The sequence below is a fragment of the Natrix helvetica genome (genome assembly GCF_964273705.1).
Source record: "Natrix helvetica genome assembly, chromosome: 2".
Taxonomy (NCBI): domain Eukaryota; kingdom Metazoa; phylum Chordata; class Lepidosauria; order Squamata; family Natricidae; genus Natrix; species Natrix helvetica.
The window spans coordinates 110,195,213-110,217,307 of NC_138552.1; the positions used below are offsets into that span (position 1 = coordinate 110,195,213).

Consider the following 22,095-nt stretch of genomic DNA (forward strand, 5'->3'; position numbering starts at 1 on the left):
GGAATCTGTTCATTGCCTGTGCTTATTACTAAGGGCTAAATTAGGGTTATATAGTTCAAACTGAAATCTGCCTGGCCAGAGTTCAAGTCCTGAAAAAAGGAGGAGTGGCATTGCTCTATCAAATCTTAGCTGTAACATGCCAGAATGTTCAGAAACGCTGTAATAACCGGCTAACAAATCCTTTTTAAAAGTTGTCACATTTTCAGAGATGTCCCCATCCAAATGGGTTAGGGGCGATTTCACATCCAAGAACCTCAGGAAAAATGAAGATGATAGAGTGAGCTAGCTGAAGAAAGAAGGCCATATTTTATCATTGTCTCCACCTCCTCCCTTTAAATAAAATATTATATGAAGCATTTTGGATGCTTCACTCATGTATTTTACTGTTTATTTTTGCCCTAAACACAACCCTACCATCACATAGTAAACTGAATCAGAGTCACAATAAAAGGGCTTGAAGGGTAAGCGACAGGTTATCCATAGGATGTCACAAGTGTCCACCTACTCCACATGCAAATAAATATTGGAATGATTTGAAAATCATAATTCACCTACAGCTTTTCTCACTGACTACATTTCATTGCAGCCTACGAAGTATGCATGACATTTTAGACTCCTATAAACACCATCCTATCGAAGATGCTCACTTCCTCTTGTAGAAACACACTACATATCTCCTTTAAAATCTTGCCTTTCAGCCCCCATCTCTGCTCATCATAACAAAGCGAAGTCTCTTTCTATCTGTAGATGGCCACAAAGTTAGAACTTCCCAAAAGTCATTTACACACAAATACACACAAGATCCATTCTGTGCATTACACTACAGGAAACCCAGTTTTTATCCGTTTCCGGTTCTACATCCAGACAAGCTGCAGCCAATCTTGATTGCCCGACCTGTACCTATGTCCTAGAGGTCTCTTGCTTGCCACTTCCTGGCCTGCTTACTAGGAGAACTATGAACAGTCTCAGGAGAGCCGAAAAACAACTGGGGCAGAAGTAGGAGGGTGGGCGAGAAGGCTGGAAAGCAGTATCTCTTGGAGCAGCCCTTCCAATCAAAAGCGTTCGTTTCCCCCAAGCTACTTTTGTCACCCCTGGATCGCTGGGGTAAAGCCTGAGCCGAGGTCCCGATGCTGAGAGCACGTGGAGCCTCACAACTTTATCCCGGCTCTTTACTGCAGACTCCAGCAAGGTGCAGACAGGCCGAGTCTTAACTAGGCTCTCTCGCCTGCCCACGAGCCTCCCCGTCTTCCTCTTCCACCTTCAGGTTGCAAACCACCTGTTGGCCCGGCCGCCCGGCCCAGCCCCAGCCCCAGCCCCAGCCCCTCGCCTTCGGACACGGGGAGGCAGGCCCAGCCTGGAACGCTCCCTTCCCCGTTTTCCCTTTCTTTCGTCCCGAAGGGACCAAATCCCCGAGCAGCCCAAAACGGCAGGAAAGCTGCCACCTCCTGGGGGAGACGGCGGGGAGGAGGGACGCGGAGGAAGGGGACAGGCGCGCACGCACTGGCAGAGGCGGTGGGGCCGGGCCGCAGCCATTAAAGCCGCAGCCGCTGCCGCCGCCGGTGCCTGAGCGCCCTTTCTCGTCTCCGTCGCTGGGGGAGAGTCCCAGCTGCCTTTGCTCGCCCGCCGCTCTCCTCCCGCCGGCTGCCGCGGGCTACCTCTCGCCCGCCCGCCCGCCCTGCCCTGACGTGGCTGCCGTCGCTTCGGGGTGGAAGGCGGACAGCGGCAGGCGGCGCGGAGAGCAAACGAGAGAGCTGCTGCCGGCGGCGGTAGCAGAAGAAGCAAAGGATGCTCCGGTCGCCATGGCAGCAGCAGCGGCAAGAGGTAAGATGGGTCCCTTCGCTCGGCTGTCTGCCTTCTTCCAGCCTCGCCGAGCCAGGCTAAGCGCGGGAAGGGGCAGCGGCTGGTGGTGGCGGTACGATGGCCTTGACCGGCGCGGCGGTCTGTGCATGGCGACTGTCTCCTCCCGTTCGCCTTGGCGTTCTTGGCTGCTGGTGGATCCTTTTCTTCTGCCCTGCCTGCCCACGCCAAGCTGGAGATGGGGCAGCTCTTGACCTGATCCTCTCTAGCCCTACCGAGCAAACCGACTGTCTGCCATAAGGAGTCGAACCTCCCCTGTCCCTAACTTAACCTTCCTCCTTGTTGCCCTGGCTGGCTCCCTTCTTTGCTCCACCTCAGAGCTCCTGGTCTGCGGGAAAGGGCAAAAAAAAAAAAGGGGGGGGGGACTCCCAGGCTCAACCCCCTTCAATTTTCTCTCAGCCCAGACCTTCCTCTGCCCAGGCCTAGTGCCATAGCAACTTCTTGGAGGCCAGAGGCAGTTGCACTTTGCTTAAGGGCAAGATCAAAGGCGAAGGCATTGGGGAATGGGAAATTGAAGGGAGGAAGGAACCTTTTCATTTTTGCTGCCTTCCTTTTCCTAAGACTAGGGGAGGAAGAGGAGCAGCAGGGCCTCAAGTCTAACCTTATTAAGCTCCCTTGTTCATCTCCACCCTCCCCATCTCTGTGATTTGTTCCCCCTCATCTTCCTGCATCTTCCCTTTCAGTCAGAAGCCTGTGAGCGACTTGCTTCCCTAGTCACAAAAAGTTCCCATCTGGAAATACAGCTAGGATAGTGGGAGGTGGCATTTAACAGGAAGCATGGGGCGGGTAATCGCTGGCAGAAGGCTTGCTGGAAACTAGGCGGCAACCATATATCCCATACATGAAGGTGGAAAAGGCAGGAGAACTAGGGCATGTTGCCCAAGCTGTAGGAAACATCAGCACGAAAGAAGTAATAGCTCCTCTTGTAAATCTGTATTTAATGAAAGCTTTGTCGTTTTGGAAGACTGTGCAAAATAACCCTAGAACTAAAGATAACCCATATCTTTATTGGCATTACATGTGAATAGCAGATACATGGGCTACCCATGCTAAATATAGATCTTAATGACACTTGAAAATGGTGTGATGCTAGAGACCCATAATAATTGGAAAAGTTATCGATCCAGGTAATATAAGAGGAGAGAAGTTATTGCCTATTTGATACTAACTAGGGACACACAAGTAGCAATGCAAAGAGAGGTTGTTTCCATCTTCCGTTTGCAGGCTCCTGAGATCCATTTGGTGGGGCGTTGTGCAAGACTGAATGCTTCCTAGAGGAACTAGGCCTGATCCAGCAGAGCTCCTGACCAAATATTACTGGTAGCAATAGTAATGAAGACCAGCAAGTAGATTGAAGGTAGCATTTAAAATTAACCTTTAAGATGTTTTTATTATGAGCAGTTCATGTTGTAATTCTCAAATTCATGTCTATTTGCATGATAGATTGTAAATGGATTGCTATCTATTTTGGGGAAAACAAATTTGGAGAGGGGAGAGGGAGAGAGAGAGGAGGGGGAGGGAGAGAGATCCAACAAAACTGTAGCCCTAGGAAAGTGTCTCTATTCCCTTCTTTCTTATTCCAGTCCATGTCCTGAATGAAAAACATTAAGGTCAGGGAAAGCATTTAGTTGAAGGATGTTTTCCATCCAATAAATAAATAGGACAAATACGTAATTGTGGACAATACCTAAGACAAAATGCAGCTTGCAAAAGCTGAGCTGGAATGAGAGCGATCAGCAGGCTTGAGAAATAGTAGCACCATCATGGTGGGAGCTTAGGATAGGAACAGCATGTGGGCACTGAGAATTTATGAAATGAAAGTTTTAATTGAAGTAGCTTCTGCTACTTGGGGAATAAATGACTTGGCAGAACCACGAGCTGCTAGTTGTGTGAGGGTCACAAACATCAATTGGGAGGCAGGTTGCATTAGCTCCAAAAGTAAGGAGGAAGGAAGAATTGAAGGGTCCTTTGTGCTCCCTGAGTTTGGTTGTTTTATTGCAGACTACATAGTGAAATGTCTTCAAGAAAACAACCAAGCTTAGAGAGCACCAAGGGCCCCTCATTTCAACCCTGGGCTACATATATTCTCTTTTATTGAAAGAAAGAGTTGCTTTGCAGTAGTTTAAAGTTCTTCTCTACCAGCAAATGCATGGGGATAATCTATGACAATGATATTCAAGTGCTTAAGACAGAGCATTCAAATGACCTTGGGAGAGAAGACCACCACTGGATCTTTCTGGAAGCCTGTCTGTGCATATAGTGCTATTTCATGTACCCTGTTTCCCTGAAAATAAGACCTTCCCAGATAATAAGCCCAGTCAGACTTTTGAGCGCATGCACTAAAAAAAAGCCCTCCTCCAAAAATAAGCCCTCCCCGAAAATGTTGCAACACAGCAGCAGACATGAGGTGACCACGCTTGCCGACTCCTGCACCTCAAAAATAATAAGAGATCCCTGAAAATAAGGCCAAGCACTTATTTCGGGGGTCGAGGAAACACGGTATGTAATTTGAGGGAGTGCTGTTTGAACTTCTATTGTTCTTCCTTGCCTTCATCAGTGCGGTGATGAAGAGCACCTATAGCAGCTAAGTTTGATTTATTCTCTATTTCCAGGGTCTCCAACCTTGGCAACTTTAAACCTCCAGAATTCCCCAGCCGTCTTTGCTGACTGGGGAATTCTGGGAGTTGAAGTCCGTCAGGCTTAAATATCTTTATCCCTTCCTGATCTCATCTGGTTCCTATCCATTAATTGTTTCTCTTCAGTTAGATTATTATAATGTACTGTAGGAAATTCAGAAATTGTAGCAGATCCAGAATATGATGGCGAGACTTTAGTCAGGAGTTTCACAGCATAAGCATACTGTATGAAGTTTGCTCTGGCAAAATCCATTGATTGTCCATTAATTTCCAGATTAAAATCAGATTGAAAATAACCACAGTCAAGACCTCCTCAATGGTGGGCGCCATATTTCTAGAATTTCTTCCCTCTCTAAGTTTTGACAACTCCCTTCCTGGTTTGTTATAAGAAACTTCCCTCTTAGGACTTCGCTTTTCAAATTATTAATCAGATAGTTATAATAATAATAATAATAATAATAATAATAATAATAATAATATATTTATTTCTTAGCCGCACCCTCTCCCGAAGGACTCGGGGAGGCGTACAATGAAACATACGAAATAAATATGTGAACAAAACAAACATATAACAAAGACATACACTGAAACATACACAAGGAGGTTATACCTGAAGGTGTTATATTACCTGCTATTTGTGGATTTTAAATTGTGTTTTGTGGTTTAGCAAACGTTGTAATTGTAATTTTTTTTTTATTGCCAACTGCTCTGCAGGCCAATTTTACTGGCAGTAAGTAGGTTTTAAGATGAAAAATAAAGGTCAACTAGATGCTTCCAGGATGCTCATTAAAAAAAGCAGGAAGGTGATAGCTCTCTTTTCACAGTCACTCCCCAGCAGCTAATATTTAAAGCATTCTGCCTTTGGGACAGAACAGAAACAATATTAAATATTCATTCAATTTGTCTAGCTACTTTTTAAAAAAATGTTTAGATCAGAGGCTATCATCACATTCAGATATTGGTTTTTAAAAGAGTTTCCTACTATTGAGCCTAACTGTCTCCAGCTAATAATATTTGGAAAGATACAGATATTTATCTATGCACATTTTTATATCATACATAATATCATATACTTCTGTCACATTTCTTTAGAAAACCAAAATCAACAAAATCTCTCTCTGTAGCAGAGATATCCTAGCCCTTTAATTCGTTTGCTTGCCTTTTTGTACCATATTCAATCATTGCTGTACTTGAGACGTAGTAATAAAACTATACTAAGCAGACTTTCATTATTTACATTATCTGTTGGCAATTTCATAATTTGGCTTTTCCTAGTTAGCATGAAATCACTTTTAACATTTCATTGATCTTTTCATTTGACTTACCCACCATGACTTCAAAATTCTTATTGCAAGATTAGATTCTGTTAATATTTAAGTGAAACTTAGATATTTTGCTTCAGTGTTTATCACTTTGCATTTACAATACACAGAATGCATCTTAAAAACCCATTCAATTTTAGAAAGAGGCCTTTGAATCTTTTTGCAACCCCAAACCTCTCTTTCATTTTATATGGTTAGCAACTTTAATCATTTAAATGACCAGGAGTCAGAGATGGACAGTTAATTCAAGGCTCTCCAAATTTGGCAACTTTAAGGCTTTTGAACTTCAATTCCCAGAATTCCTCAGGCAGTTGTGCTGAGGGAAATTCTGGGAGTTGAAGTCCAAAAATCTTAAAAGTTGCCAAGATTGGAGACCTCTGAGTTAACTGCTCCTCCCTGATTCCTGATCATTTAAAGCATGTTTTTTTAAAAAAATATTGATCACCAGATAGATAGATCCTTGGAAAAATGTTTCTCCCTTCAGTTCTATTGCTTCCTCCTGGTTTAACTGGTTAATCCATGGGAGACATTGCTGTCCTCATCCAAGATTGTTACATTGCTTAGTTTCCTCTCTGCATTTATGTGCATTGAAATGGGACACAAGTGACCAAAATGTTCTCCTAGCTGAATCCTGTTAATCTATTATACTCTGGGCATTTTAAAGAGGCTTGCACAAGGACTTTCCAGAACACTGCAATAGATGGACCAAAACTGCATATTGCCACTCTTCATTACACATAAAATCTACTAATCAAGGAGAGAAGCAAGGTAGAACTAAGGAAAAATTTCCTGGCAGTTAGAACAATTAATCACTGCAACAACTTGCCTCCAGAAGTTGTGAATGCTCCAACACCGGGTGTTTTTAAAAAGAGATTGGACAACCATTTGTCTGAAATGGTATAGGGTTTCCTGCCTGAGCAGGGGGTTGGACTAGAAGACCTCCAAGGTCCCTTCCAACTCTGTTATTCTATTACTAGCTTGCCTTGCCTTACAGTAGGCAGAAGAATAGTTGGGCTTTATCAGACTCCAGGAGAAGATTGAGAGAATTACTTAAGAAATAGAAGTTAGGATGCTTTTCCTCTTCACTAGAAGCTTTCACAAAACTGTTTTTGTTTGAATTTTCCTGGGGTGCAAAAAGCAGATTACAATAGATCCTTATGCCATGACATGTGACTGAATTCAGTCTGTAGGCTTCAGTGTTGTATTGATCCAGTGTTGTGGCACAATAGTTTTTCTTCTCCATTACCTACTCATTTGTGTGGGTGGATGACTTGGAATGGTTTCCGTGAGGACAGGAGAATAGACAGGAAAAAGGTATCTTCTTGTGCTTTTTTTACATTTTCCCTTTTTTCTTCTTTTTACAGTACAACTGGTTCTATAAACTCTAAATGGCTAAAGAACTTGGGGAAATGAAAACCTTTCCTGCAGTTGTTGATTGGGTATCTATGGATTCCAGACCAGAGGACAAGGTTTGGTGGATAGCCAGCCCAAGTGCCTGGCAGAAAAGCAAAGGAAGTTGGTCATGTGTGGTCATTCAACAGCTCAGTCATGCCTTGTAAAATCCAAGACTTTCATCCTGCTCCCAAGTGACCTCTTCCAACCCTGTCCTCCAAGAACCCTTTAATTTTTATTTAACAATTAACAACATTAATTCATCTTGGAGAGGCAATGTCAAATGAGATTACTGACAGAAGTTAATTTTTGAAGACAGAGAAAGCAAGGCAGCAACAGAAGAAAAGATGGCAACAGGGAAAAAATTATTTATCCTTTATTTACTTAGTTTTCTTAAGATGCACTGTTGATTGACACATTTGGTGGCAGCTTAATTTTTAAAGGAAATTTCAGCAGTAATCTGAATGATAAAATGAATAGTACAAATATATAACACGCCCAAAAACTATTATCCAAGCCTACAGTAAATCAGCAATTATACAGATCAGTAATTTAATACATGTAACATCAAGGGACCTTATATTTTTTCCCCCAAAAAAACATGTGGGACAGACATAAGTTAATATCCTTATATAGAAGCTGTTCATTAATAGTGGTCTTTTCTTTTAAGAAAATATAGGAATCCTACAACTCACTGAAGATGCTAACTTTCCTTGAAAACAAAGCAGTGTCTTCACAGCAAATAAGAGCAATTCAGCTTTGTGTTGTCACGGCCTAGCTTTTGCTCTATACAAATCATTTTTTCTGGAATAAAATATTTTTCTTAAAAAAGGAGAAAATAATCAAAAGAAAAAAGAGATGAATCAGAACCATGTCCGAGAAACATATGGATCAGAACAATGTACAGTAATTTTAAAAGTGCAAGGGATGTAAGTGAAAAGAACAACAAGGAGTGAAGAAAGACATTGTATGCACTCATGGCAATAGCTAGACTTTTTCTGCACCCCTCTCCTGTTTAGGAGATAGTAGGAAGGAGGAAGTAATCATTGGGTTCTCTCTTCTGTGTGGAAGGAGGCTGCACAATGAATCGTGGAGGCGACAGCAGCTCCATGGAGGAACTATCCAAAGCTACTCTGCACACTAACTCACTTTGGTGGCTGGCTTGTGGGCTTCTTGCGCTGTTAGCCAACTCCTGGATAATCTTGAGCATCACAGCGAAGCAACAGAAGCACAAGCCCTTGGAGCTCCTGCTCTGCTTCCTGGCAGGGACACACATTCTCATGGCTGCAGTGCCACTTACAACTTATGCAGTGGTGCAGCTGCGACGTGAATCTTCTGACTACGACTGGAATGAAAGCATTTGTAAGGTCTTTGTCTCTACATATTATACGTTGGCCTTGGCTACATGCTTCACCGTGGCCTCTTTATCTTATCACCGTATGTGGATGGTAAGGTGGCCAGTCAACTATCGGCTGAGCAATGCCAAGAAGCAGGCTCTGCATGCTGTGATGGGCATCTGGATGGTCTCCTTCATCCTTTCTACCTTGCCATCCATTGGGTGGCATAACAATGGAGAGCGTTATTATGCCAGTGGTTGCCAGTTTATTGTCAGTAAGATCGGCCTAGGGTTTGGTGTGTGCTTCAGCTTGCTGCTTCTTGGAGGCATAGTCATGGGCTTGGTGTGTGTGGGTATTACCTTCTACCAGACCTTGTGGGCACACCAAAGGCATCATAGATGCCATCACCAAAGAACAGAAGATTCCTCTTCTTGTCCTTCTTCAGTTCACAACACTTTCAATGTGCCAGCCATTGTAGTAGAGGATGTCAGAGGCAAAAGAAGATCTTCACTGGATGGATCTGAATCTGCTAAGACTTCCATGCAGATGACCAATCTCATCAGCGCAATTGTTTTTTTGTATGACACGCTGACTGGTGTACCCATTTTGGTAAGAAATATCCCTTCCTATTTTTGACCTGTTGTTTTGGAGGATCTCTAGAAGGCATAAATCCAGCTATGAATCCTTAATTTCTGCTAGGACTGACACAACCAAAATCACTTTAACAAAGCAGTTTCCCCCACCTTGCATATACAAAGACATTTCCTGAAATAAAGACACTTGACATCCTCAAATAGAATGGTAACAAGAAGCTTTTGGAGCATATTTCAGATCTGTCATTTTTCATTATCTCTTTAAAATTAGCCATCCCTGGCAAAAAGTGTATACCTCCTAGAGCCCCTAGATGAGGGAGATAGATGGGGAAGAAAAGAAAGAAAAAGAAAGGTAGGTAGGTAGGTAGGTAGGTAGGTAGGTAGGTAGGTAGATAGATAGATAGATAGATAGATAGATAGATAGATAGATAGATAGATAGATAGATAGATAGATAGATAGATAGATGATAGATAGATGATAGATAGATAGATAGATGATAGATGATAGATAGATAGATGATAGATAGATGATAGATAGATAGATGATAGATAGATATAGATGATAGATAGATAGATAGATGATAGATAGATGATGATAGATAGATAGATGATAGATATAGATGATAGATAGATGATAGATAGATAGATTGATTGATTGATTGATTGATTGATTGATTGATTGATTTATAGTCTTCTGGGACTGTGCATATCAGTCATAGTGTCCTTAGGTCTAGTTCCTAACCATGCACTACATTAAGGAAATACCAAACGCCTTAATAGTATTTCAAAAGGAACCTATACAACAAGTAGGGTGTGGTGGTGGTGGATGACTATGTAATACATGGATGGCTTTGAGGAGTATGCCAGGAGTAACACTGCAGATTAATAAAATAGTTATTACATTTTTGATACATTTTTCTGTCTTGTTAAAAATTATAATTGGCCCTCTCTGGAGAGAACTGGGGATTTCACTCAAGGCTTTGGGGACTCTGGGACTACATGCGGTACCCAGGTGTCTTGTCCATGGAAGACACATCATCTGGCATCAAGGATGGCTGCTCTAATCAAAATTGTGTTCTGAGTGTAGTAATTTATTTTTCATTATAAAAGTAAATAGATGTCATGGGTGCATACAAAGGAAATACAGGTATTCTAGGACATTTGGGGTGGGGGTGGGAGTAAGTACTTAATCTGTCTTAATGTCCTTAACGCCATTCTGATCTCCTCTCAGCAGTACTGAGTATATCTTAATTAATTAATGGGAAGCCCTGATAATCCACTGTATGTATATGTATATCCCTTTTGAGATTTATTATTGCACCTTTGATGGTTTCATTCATGCTGGACAAAAATGTTTGAATCTTGAGAGCTACTTATTTCTATACGTATGTCCAAGAAACCAGGGCTTGATAAAAGCCCATATTTATTGCTAGACCACCTGATTGACATGTGCTAGATCAGCAATTATTTAACAATAGGAATAATGAAATTCCTCTATTCTAAATCCTAATGTTAATGTGAAACAAATCTGAGCAGGTGGCAGCACTCAGCCAACCTTGACAGATGGCAGAAGATAAATATTTGGCCAGAGGTAGCGCCTGGCGATGCCAGGATTGTTGGTTAGATGGAGAAGTAAAAGAAAACCCAGAAGAAAACTATAGAAATCCACTTCTGCTCTATTGCTAAGGAGACTGCATGGGTGTAGTATCATTTGCTTTAAGGTGCTTTAAGGTGTGGCTGAATTCTAAATTAAATGTTTTAATAAGTGCTTTATAATTTTATTTTTTGAACTTTTTTTAAATGCAGGAGTTGTTTTTTACATGTATGTCTCAGTCATGGTAGAATTGCAATTATCTCCAAATACTCCTTGTTGTCATTTTTTTCAGAAATTCCAGACAGTCAAAGGATAGAGCAAAGATAACCCTTTACAGCTATGGGTTTTTTGCTCCCCCCCCCTCACAATTTCAAGACAAACCTGAATTGTTTTGGTTTTTTTTATGCCATGGTTTTACAGATCACTTTTAAGAAAACACAACACAGAATTCATTTACCACTCAATGTTTCAGTGAATGGAAATAAGTTAAGGTCTTCCTTCTTAAGAGGGTGGTAAGAATAAAACATATTGCAATTGTCAATTTCAATGTATCTCTTGAATTTTCATTCACAATGCACAGTTACTGATTTTGTTTTTCTCATCCAGCAAAACAGAGCTGCCAATAATTAAAGAAAAATGCCAGTAAACTTTACAGGAAACATTACTAAATGGATCTACTGTTAATTGGAATTTTAGAATAATATAAAATATTTCTTAAAAATATCAATAGCATTTTTTAGGGTATAGATATACATCAGGGGTGTCCAAACTTGGGAACTTTAAGACTTGTGGACTTCAACTCCTAGAATTCCCCAGCCAGCATGGCTGGCTGGGGAATTCTGGGAGTTGAAGTCCACAAGTCTTAAAGTTCCCAAGTTTGGACACCCCTGATATGCATGGAGATTATTTTTAGGCATTGATCTAGTGAGGTCACAAATATTACCTGGTGCTTGTAACATCTGTGCAATCATGTGCCGGACATCATTTGAGATAATAACACATACTTGTTTAATTTTCACAATAACCAACACATTGCTATTTAAATGCTTTGGGGGAAACAGTATTTTCTCCATAGAGATAATGATTAAATCCAGAAGAACAAATCAAAATTGCAGACTTCTTTCATAAAGAAAGAATGCAGAAAAAGTCACCAGAGTAACTGAGCTATTAGGCTTTTCTATAAGGCAATTACAGTATGCTGGCCCTTTGCTGATGTCACTTGATCAGCTCTAGCTGTTTACTTGATGATAGCAATAATTAGCATTATTTTCTTTACAAAAATAATTAAAATGCTGTAATGTGTTGTAAGACAATAGCCAGCACATACTGAAATTATTTTCCAGACATACAATTTCAGCTTCTGCATATGGTGAACTAGCCATTAGGAAGCTGTTCGCCAAAAAGTATTTGCGAGCGTTTCCCGTCCCTTGTAATGCTGGAGTAGAAAACAGGCAATAATTTAAAAAGTGTGCTGAGGGCGGTTGCATTTGCCACAATACATGTTTATGTTTAGCTATGTTTTCACTGATTCGACTGATTGGTTTTTTTGAGAATATTCCATTTGCAAAGTCTATCAGTACTCTGAAAGTTAAAAGAACATGAGTAGCATTCCTGTTTTAGCTGTCTGAGAAATTTTCTGATAGTCTCCGGAGTGTTCTGCCATGAAGAGGGAGCCAACTGTGGAATTTTACCCATGCCAACTCTTTATCTCTCGTTTTAGGTGGTCAGCTTCTTCAGCCTACGCTATGACATTGCTCCTACCTGGATGGTGCTGGCAGTGCTCTGGTGCTCCATGGTGCAGACGCTGCTACTCCCATCATTCATCTGGTCTTGTGAACGTTACCGGGCAGATGTCCGGACTGTCTGGGAACAATGTGTAGCAATAATGTCAGAAGATGATGGGGAAGACGGTGAGCAACCTACATACTTCAGTCTTTGTATGATATATTGAGGAAGCCTCATACTGTGGAGAGGGGAGGGGGGGATAATTACAAGCTTCAAAGGTGTGAAGTGTGAGATCAGCAACCAGAATTAGGTATCCTGTCAGGAGATTCATCAGAGGAGCAGCTATCTTTTTATCTGTTGCAAATTTGCATATTTTAGATGGTGTTTATGTGTCTGTATTAATTCTCACAGAGTGGCACCTTAAATAATTCCTAAAATTGCAATGTGTTCCACAGAGGAAAATAAAACAGTTCCTTACTTTCCCTTAGTTTTAAGATGAGGGCTACATTAACATGTTATTAACAGTTTGCAAGAGTTATTGGAATCTTTATACTCAATCCCTTCAGCACGATATGCACAATCAATTTCCTATCCAATCCTGCCATTTCCATATCCAAGACAGGGAAATGAAGGCAGTAGGTCTAAAGAGTAAATCCTTATTCCTAGAAGCCAGTCCGTTTCTGCAATTATAAAGTCAAGTACCAAGATGGAATTTAAAAGACAGTATTGCCATTTGTGGCATTCTCAATGTTAAAATATATGACAACATGTTACTGAAATAAAATTGTAGAAAATCAATTGATCAGATGACATCAGCTAATATTCAGGTAAAATATCTGAAAGATCAAATTTACACACGTGCTTTTTCAATAACTAACATTAAGAGTTCTAATCTAGAATGTGATTCTAGTATAGTATAAATCTTTATTACAGTCAAAGACCAGCAACACACATTACTTTTTACAATATATTTAAAAGTGCTGACATTAAAATATAATTTAAAAGTATTGATGTTAAAAGTGGATAATAACATACATGTTCTCAAATTGTTCGGGTCACTCTCTGGTTTACATTGGTGAAAAGCCGATACGTATGGGAGTAAATACAATGGTCCAGCAATTGTTAGAGATATGTCCAAATAATTGGTACACGATGACAACTATACTTCTATAACGAATTTTTTTCTTGTGGACATTGCAACACAGAATTTTGCCACTGCATACGTGGTAGCTGGGTTTGTGTCCTGGAGGAGAAAATTGTCTGCCCTCCCTGACAATCTCTCTAATAAGGGGAGAATATATGCAGACCTACAAACTCTGAGATTGTGATTCTAATCACATAACCCTTATTTCATTTCCCCCCCAGCACATACCATGCAGTTAGTTGTATACCGAGTCAACTATCTTAAGAGCAACTATCTTGCTCTTAACTCCATTTATTAGACAAATACTAGATTACTACAAATACTTAAACAAATACTAGATTACTACAAGTCTGGAGGCAGAAATGCTGTCTCTCCATTTCTGCTGTTCTTAATAGATCAGTACCAGATTAGGATGGGACATGGTGGCTAAAACACTCAGCTTGTCGGTCAGAAAGATTGGCAGTTCGGCGATTTGAATCCCTAGTACCGCGTAACAGAGTGAGCTCCCGTTACTTGTCCCAGCTTCTGCCAACCTAGCAGTTCGAAAGCATGTAAAAATACAAGTAGAAAAATAGGGACTATTTTGGTGGGAAGGTAACAGCGTTTCATGCGCCTTTGGCATTTAGTCATGCCGGCCACATGACCATGGAAACGTCTTCAGGCAGCGCTGGCTCTTCAGCTTTGAAATGGAGATGACCACCGCCCCCTAGAGTCGGGAACGGCTAGCACATATGTGCGAGGGGAACCTTTACCTTTACTTTACCAGATTAGGACATTGTAGGCCTATGTCTTTGTATGAAGTTTCATCCCATGATCCTTCCCCAAACTGCTGAGTGGCATGTGCTGATTAAAGGTTAGGAATGATGCTGACCCTATAGGCATCTTCCATAACCAGCTCTAAGGCTAGATTTGGACATCCAGTAAAATTATAGAATAGATTGCAGCATTAATCCTAGTGGAAAAATAAATTCACATTTGCACCAAATGAGACAAGAATTGCCTCCAACTGTTCTACCCAAGAAGGGCCATTTAAACAGGAAATAAAGGAATTGAACATAATCCAGCTTGTTTATTGCTTAGGTTTCTCAGCAACCTCTCTTGCATACATAGCATACCTTTTAACTGCACTAAAAATGAGATAGGAATATATCACGGGCTATTTATTGCAAGCTATTAACAAAAGCAGGTTTGTACTGTGAAGTGCAGGACTAGTACAGCACAATATAGACTTAGAACTCTAGGTGGGTAAAATATTTTTAGAAACCAACAAGATATCATAGCCTCAGTGACTTTAAAAAAACATTTTTATGAACTTATAAAATATAAAATACAAAAGTAAATAAAATAGCATTGAGGAGGGAGGGGGAAGAGAAGTGGGCCACAATGACTTCCAAATGATACCCTGCCATCATGCCAATGTGCAGATGTGCTTTCTCTCTGGTGAGGACTGAGGTGTGAAGGGGAGCCTGAAAGGGGTTTTTAAGCTCTTCTGTTCTCCTCTATAGATGGCCCTGGTGATGATTATGGAGATGGGAGGATCTGCAAGGTGAGATTCAATGCCAATGGTGCTACAGCCATGAAGCAGGATCCTAGGGATGTTAAGCTGCTGCCAGTGCACCATATGCTGTTGCCCCATGACAGCTTACATTATTTGCAGGTAAGCTGCCTGCTCTGAGTGATAATTGGTTGCAACTACCATATGAATAAAGAACCAGCGTTGTTAGTAAAAATACTGAACTGCAGATTCTAGTCCACCTGCAACTGTGGAGGTCACTGAGTGATTTTGGAACAGGTGGTCTCAGCCCAGTCTCCTTGACAATTGCTATTGTGAAGCAAAGTAGGAAAAGGGATTGCTTTGTATGCTACCATGAGTGCATAAACAAAGAACAGGATAGAATAGCAATAGCAAAAGCACTTGTATACCGCTTCACAGTGTTTTACCTCTCTAAGGGGTTTACAGATTCAGCATGTTGCCCCCAACAAACTGGGTTCCCATTTTACTGACCTCAGAAAGATGGAAGTCTGAGTCAACTTTGAGCCGCTCAGAACTGAACTGTGAGCAGTGAATTAGCCTGCAGTACTGCATTCTTACCACTTGCCACCATGGCTCTATTGTGTATCAGAAACCTGATACACAAATTACACTTCTAAATATATGCATATGGTTTTCTATTAGACTGAGTCAGTCCATGTATAACAGGCCAGTGTCACCTAACCATGTTCTCTTAGATTCAAAGTACTGTATTGCAACAACTCACTGTCCTTTGTACGGTAAGCTAATATGGTAAATTGGATTGAGAGACTGGCCCAAAGGCACTTAATAGATGTTATGGCTAGTTAGAGTTGAACTGAAGATCTTCTTTTCTAAGTAGAATTTCAAATTACACGATCTTGAACTCTAAAACTGGATTCTGCTTTTGATTCTACAATTTACTGGAGGCTTTTTAGGGAGACAATGGATAGCCATTTGTATGGAAATGTATAGAACAGTGATGGCGAACCTATGGCACGCATGCCACAGGTGGCACGCGGAGCCATTTGTCAGGGCACGCGAGGCACTGCCCTGTTAGCTGGCCAGCGCGCATGCGCACCCTGGCCAGCTGAGTTCACCCTTTTTAAAAGCCATTTTTCGCCCTCCCCAGGCTCCAGAGGCTTTATAGGAGCCTGGGGAGGATAAAAAGAGCCCCCCACCCCCCTGAAGCCCTCCGGAAGCTTTATGAGCTTCCGTGAAGCCTTCGGAACGCTTAAAACGACCCTCCGAGCAAACCGGAAGTGCTCGGAGGGTCGTTTTGAGCGCTCCGAAGGCATCAGGGAAGCCTCTGGACGGTCCCTGAAGCCTCCAGAGGGCATTCGGGTGGGCGGTGGAGGCTGTTTTCGCCCTCCCCAGGCTCCTATAAAGCCTCTGGAGCCTGGGGAGGGCGAAAAAAGCATGCAAAAATGGCGGGGGGAGCGCCTGTAGTGTGCGCATGCGTACTGGGATGGAGCGCATTGCATTATGGGTGGGGCACGCCCGCACACGACCCCCCTGCGCTCCCCCCACTTATGGCACGTGAGCAAAAAAAGGTTTGCCATCGCTGGTATAGGATCTCCTGCTTGAGCAGGAAGTTGGACTGGATGACCTCCGAGGTCCCTTCCAATTCTTATTCTGTAATTGACTTCATAATTAGAGACATGGTAATAGCTAAATGGGTCTTTATTATTTCTGAGAATACAGAGGCATTTAAACTTATTAGTTTGATGAATGTACATAGTATATACATAGTTCACCTGTTTTCTAAGCTAGTTGTTTTCATAAGGGGGCATTAGTAACTAACCAAACAAAGAGAATTCCCAGTTTGATGCCAAACTGCTAATTAGGCTGTATTTTCACAATCATCTGGAGGGGGGCATTTAAATGCTTTTTAAAATTCATACTGTGTAATCCATACACCCTCCCATCTGTTTCTACATCTCTTGTAGGAATATGGCACAATTTTCCTCCAAGCAGCTGAGCTATATGCAATAATTCGTGTTTGTGTGTTTAGAAAACATCATGGGAGAGAAACAATTTGGAGGTTGGTGTAGCACTGCAGGGAGATACAGTAGAAGCTTTATTCGCTCTATTTTAAAATGTAAAGCCGAGTTGAACTGGGGAGCTGCTCCTCTAATTATTGAACATATTGGAAGATTAACATTCCAGAGTAATGTGGATATACTGGCTATTCCAACTTTCCTTTTATAATTGAATTTTATACCGAGAAAAGAGGTATCTGAGAAAACACCGAAGGACCCCCATCTGGATTTTTCTAAAATTCCTTGAAATTACAAATGGAAAAATGAAGCCTTTGAATAAAAATACCATTCGAGAATTTCCCCCATTTCCACAAATACATAGTATAAGAAAGCACATATAGAAAAAGAAGAAAGAAAAAGAAAGAAAGAAAGAAAGAAAGAAAGAAAGAAAAAAGAAAGAAAGAGAAAGGGAATTACATTTTTTTGTAAAGCGGCATTATGAGCAGATTGTCACATAAACAAAGAACAATTAGGAAATTCAGATAACCATACATTTCAAAGCAAATATATCTGACAGCAGCCGTCTCTGATCTTCTCCATCTTGAGATGGCTTTTGCATGCTGAGAAAAGAGATATCCTAGCAGTCTAACTGCACAGGAAAAAGTAAACCTGATCTTTGCATCAGGCATTCTAGCCAATTAGTGGTAAGGCATTGGAATGATTAACAAATTCTTGAGAATCTTTTCAGTTTCACACTATTAACATTTGATTAAAGACAATTCAAACTTAATTACTTGAATCAGTTTACCATGTATCCCTTTTGAAATCTGCCCGTGAACCATCTGGGACTTGTTATATAAAGAGAAGAGAGGAATATGCTAAGTGGTTCAGATGTCTTTCTTTCATTTAGACTCCTAAAATGTTTAAGCTATTGGACATTTCTATCAGTGGGGAACAATCTATATTCTTCAGCTGCTGTTTGTCCACTGACTTTCCTTTCAGGTTCCTATCTCCCGGAGGATGTCTCACGATGAAACCAATATATTTTCCTCCCATCGTTCGACTCCTTCCTTCCTTCACAAGTGGTCCTCATCTGATGACATTCGGGTGGCTCCTCTACACAAACATGGAGGACCATCCAGTTTTCTGCCTCCAGAGTTCCGTAGCTACCATCCCCGTCGACGTGCTCCTGAGGATGAGTTCACTACACTTCGGCAGTTTCTAGAAGCCGGAATAGTTCGGGGACCTGGCTCCAGTGCTTGCTTCTTCCGTGATGAGATTACGACCTTTATTGATGAAACACCGGTGCCCTCCCCTCGCAGCACCCCACGCCACTCACGCCTCCCATTCACAGTACAGAGTCAGAGGCACCATTCCCTTAATGGCGCCGAACTAGAAGGCCCTGATAGGAATCAACAGTGTTCATTGACTGATGGCGAAAGTCTATACCTCTGTGCTGGAGAACAGGGGCCTAGCAAATGGACCATGGGAACTCATGGGGCACAATCTTTGCAGGAAGTCAGCCTATACAATGGCACCAAAGGCAATAGCTCTGCTGTGGATTTCTAAGGAAATCCCAGAACTCAAAATTTAGGCTCCCGTGTTTTTTCTTGATACTCCAAGAGGACAGGAGTTATGCCATAAGGGAACCTGATATGGAGGGGAGAATAGTAGTGAGAGGGTAGAAAAACGTCACAGCTGGAGAGCACAATGGCATCCTGCTCTCAGTGGACAACTTTAGTCCAGACCACCTTAGTTAACTGATGGCACTCTTTCTCTGCTCTCTATCTTTGGCAGCGTTGTTAGCACTATCCATTTCACACCTTTCTTAGCTCCACTCATTGTAAGAGAGAGAAAATCGGGTGCGGTGAGAAGGAATATATATTTATATATGGAAGGTATATTCCATATATATATATATAAATATATATGAATTGTCACATGTGTCTGGTTTTTGTTTTAATGTTAATTAATCATGTTTTTGTGCTATTAAAGTGATTCAGGCTACAAACCAATATGTACTTAGCTGGGAATTAGTGCCCCTAAAAACTACAGGACACACCACAAAGGTATATAAGAGAGTGCTGCCATCAAGTGCTTAGTAAGTCTTAGCAGGACAAACTGGGAAGAATCACCCTCAGCTAACCTTACCTACCAATGAAGTGCATTAAATGTGAAAAGAGGAATCACTTGCAGTGATCATGAAAGTATTTATCATGCATTCCAATGTTGATTGATTGATTATGGGCTATCAAGTCATTGTTGACTTCTAGAGACCAGTAGCTCACACATAATACCACAACAGTTCTTACAGTGGGTCTCTTGGAAAGCATTGTCATCCAAAATTACAGATGAGGAGGGCTAACGGGAGACATAAAAATGTTTAAGAAAGAAATGGACATCACCATCAACAGAGACTGATGAAAGCAGGATTTCATTAGATCTTTGACAGTTATCTTTTATCATTATTCCATCATAGATGCAAACGTGAGCAGAGTTAGTGCCAAAAACTGAAAGAAAGACACTATAAACAGCTGAACTTGTCTGGGTTCATATATTCAAAGTTTATTTTTATGCCAGATCTATCCCCAGAGGGTGGTAGTTTATTCAGGGGAAAGAGAAGAAGGGATTTGTCTAGTGTTGTATTCACAGTTGAAGTATTTCCAGATGATGCTTTTAGTGTGCAATTAGAATTTTATGAAGGTGAAAATGTTATTTTCCATCACTCAGTTTTCCATGTTTCCTACAACTATTTTTTACCAAAGAAAATGCATTAAGGAAAGAAAGATGGAATAGTGGCATGGTGTCTTTTGACTGATACGATCTAAGAGACAACCATTTGGGGGCATTGAATATGGATATATCATGCCTTGTTCACTCACATTTTGTTGGTAATGGGGGAACATATATATGTGATCCACCTATGTTGTAGCAGATGGTAGCAACTACCTGATTTTGACTGATATTCCCCCAAAGCTAAACAGAGTTGGATCTAGTTAGTAATTAGATAGAATTTACCAGGAAGTGCTAGTAGGCTGAACCAGGAACTCATCAAACATCCCAGAAGACAGCTTTTGTAAACCATTTGATTCTTCTTCCTTCATTTTACTTCTAATGATCTTGATCTTTAGTCCCTTCGAATAATGTTGTGGAACTTGATTTCATTTTTTTTCTTTGTCCCTTCTCACAAAGTTCTGTAAAACTTTAAAAAACCTCTTTTGTAAATCCATAGGAAAAATATCCAGGGTTTCTCTTAATTAAAATGGATATACAAATAACAAATTACGACAATCAATTGTTCTTTTGTATGTCCAGTGTAAGATCTTTTACCATCTCATTCTTGTAGCCTGTCATCTTTAAATCCACTTTCAAATCAGCCTCAATTTTTTCAAGCAAAACCTTCCATAATATCTTATTAAACACAGTCTATAACGACACTCCTAAAATTAACTTCTCATACATGGTTTAAAAATATCTGGCAATGTCTCCAATGTTAATTTTGTTTCATTCTGTAATTGAAAGTTGAATTTGAGATTTCTTCTTTAATTGTAATTTTAGTTCCCTCTAGTATCCAATTTTTAAAGTTTTACTTATCCTGAAAATTTACTTTTGAAAATTTTTTAAACAAAAGCATTTTCCTATGGGAAGAATTATTTATAATTAATTCCAAAATAGTATTTCATTTGTGCTTAGTCCGCTTAGTTCATTTGTAACTTTCTAAAATTAAAGTTTAATTCTTTTTTTGCTGATTATGCACCCTTCCCATTTTATATCATTCTTGAACTTGTAGTTAAAACTTATTTTGCTAAGGATCTTAGGAAAACTGATCTGATGTGTAAAATCTGTTTGATCCAAAGGTCCCTAATAGCTAAAAAACAATTAAACAATTTCTGAAAATGATTAGAAAGGTAATATGTAATCTTAGTGTCCTTGCAAAGCTGCCAACTATGGCTTGAGCAAGGTGACTCTTTTCTTGTTTTTCAGAGTTCTCAACCCACCAGACATTGTTGTCTTGGTCTCCTTGAGGGGAGCAGATGTCTGGAGCACTTGCAGGTGATCTTGAGTTCTTTCTTTGAAGAGGAAATATCAAAGAGCCAGTGTACTCACCAGTTGTTCGTGCTGCTGTGAATGTTGGCTCCACTTTTTTCAAAGCCACTTTCAGACTGTCGTTTCCTCCTCGGAAATCACAAATAGGCCTTTTTAAGCCAATCACCTCTCATGTTTTCTTAGAACTCCAAATGACCTAAACACTTCTTTTACATTATTTCATCTCAGCCATCCATTCATGTCACCTAGCATTAATACCTTTTCCTCAGGACTGCATTTATTTAGAAAGTTGCAAAAATTTTCCCCAAACTAACCCCCGATTCCACCATTACACTATCACTAACCTATGAATTCTTATTCTTATGTCATATGGACAACAAAGTAAATGATACGGGTTCATTTTCTCTTATGTACATTTTATTTGCAATTCACAGTGAATTCTGTAATTGTTTTCATTAATTCCCCACAATCAAGCTACCTTCATTCAAATTTATTATATCCTTCCCCTTTCTCTTAGTTTCACAGGCACATCATGTGTCTTTTTTCTTTTATCAATTTCATTCAACAATGCACGGACCGTATCATTTACACTACAAAGCACAATATTTCATATGCCACAGTTGTCACTAGATAAAGCCATAATTACTGATATCTACTATTGTGGCTTTCACATAATGGTTTGTTACCAATAAAATAATGTATTTCAGTCAGTTTAGACTCATTTAGGATAATATGCTACTAGTATAATCAAAGGCCAATTTTACTCGAATTGACACTATTCCAAAAACCTATACCATGGATTTTTAAACGAAAGACTATCTTGCAAGTCAGCAAACTCTTACAATTACTCACATGACATCAACTTAGAGATACTTAGTTTACCAATGGCCACTCAGAATGTGCTAAGTACTGTACAGAGATATCTAAGTTCTGATCACATTCTTAATAGTTCTGGA

At 40.5% G+C, this 22,095-nt stretch overlaps 1 protein-coding gene across 1 annotated transcript; it reads left to right on the forward strand.

Moving 5' to 3' along the window:
• The first annotated feature begins 1,775 nt into the window (after positions 1-1,775).
• Positions 1,776-21,257, forward strand: GPR162 (G protein-coupled receptor 162). Its single transcript, XM_081942983.1, has 6 exons — positions 1,776-1,821; positions 3,082-3,214; positions 7,180-9,153; positions 12,452-12,641; positions 15,106-15,257; positions 18,095-21,257. The coding sequence occupies exons 3-6, from the start codon at positions 8,290-8,292 to the stop codon at positions 18,659-18,661; spliced, it is 1,773 nt and encodes a 590-aa protein (XP_081799109.1). The 5' UTR covers positions 1,776-1,821; positions 3,082-3,214; positions 7,180-8,289; the 3' UTR covers positions 18,662-21,257.
• The last annotated feature ends 838 nt before the right edge of the window (positions 21,258-22,095 follow it).

Excerpts from the sequence above, each read along its gene's own strand:
- GPR162 (XM_081942983.1), top strand. The coding sequence starts at position 8,290 with ATGAATCGTGGAGGCGACAGCAGCTCCATGGAGGAACTATCCAAAGCT. Across the intron at positions 12,642-15,105 it reads AGAAGATGATGGGGAAGACG|ATGGCCCTGGTGATGATTAT; the intron begins GTGAGCAACCTA and ends TCTCCTCTATAG. Across the intron at positions 15,258-18,094 it reads ACAGCTTACATTATTTGCAG|GTTCCTATCTCCCGGAGGAT; the intron begins GTAAGCTGCCTG and ends CTTTCCTTTCAG.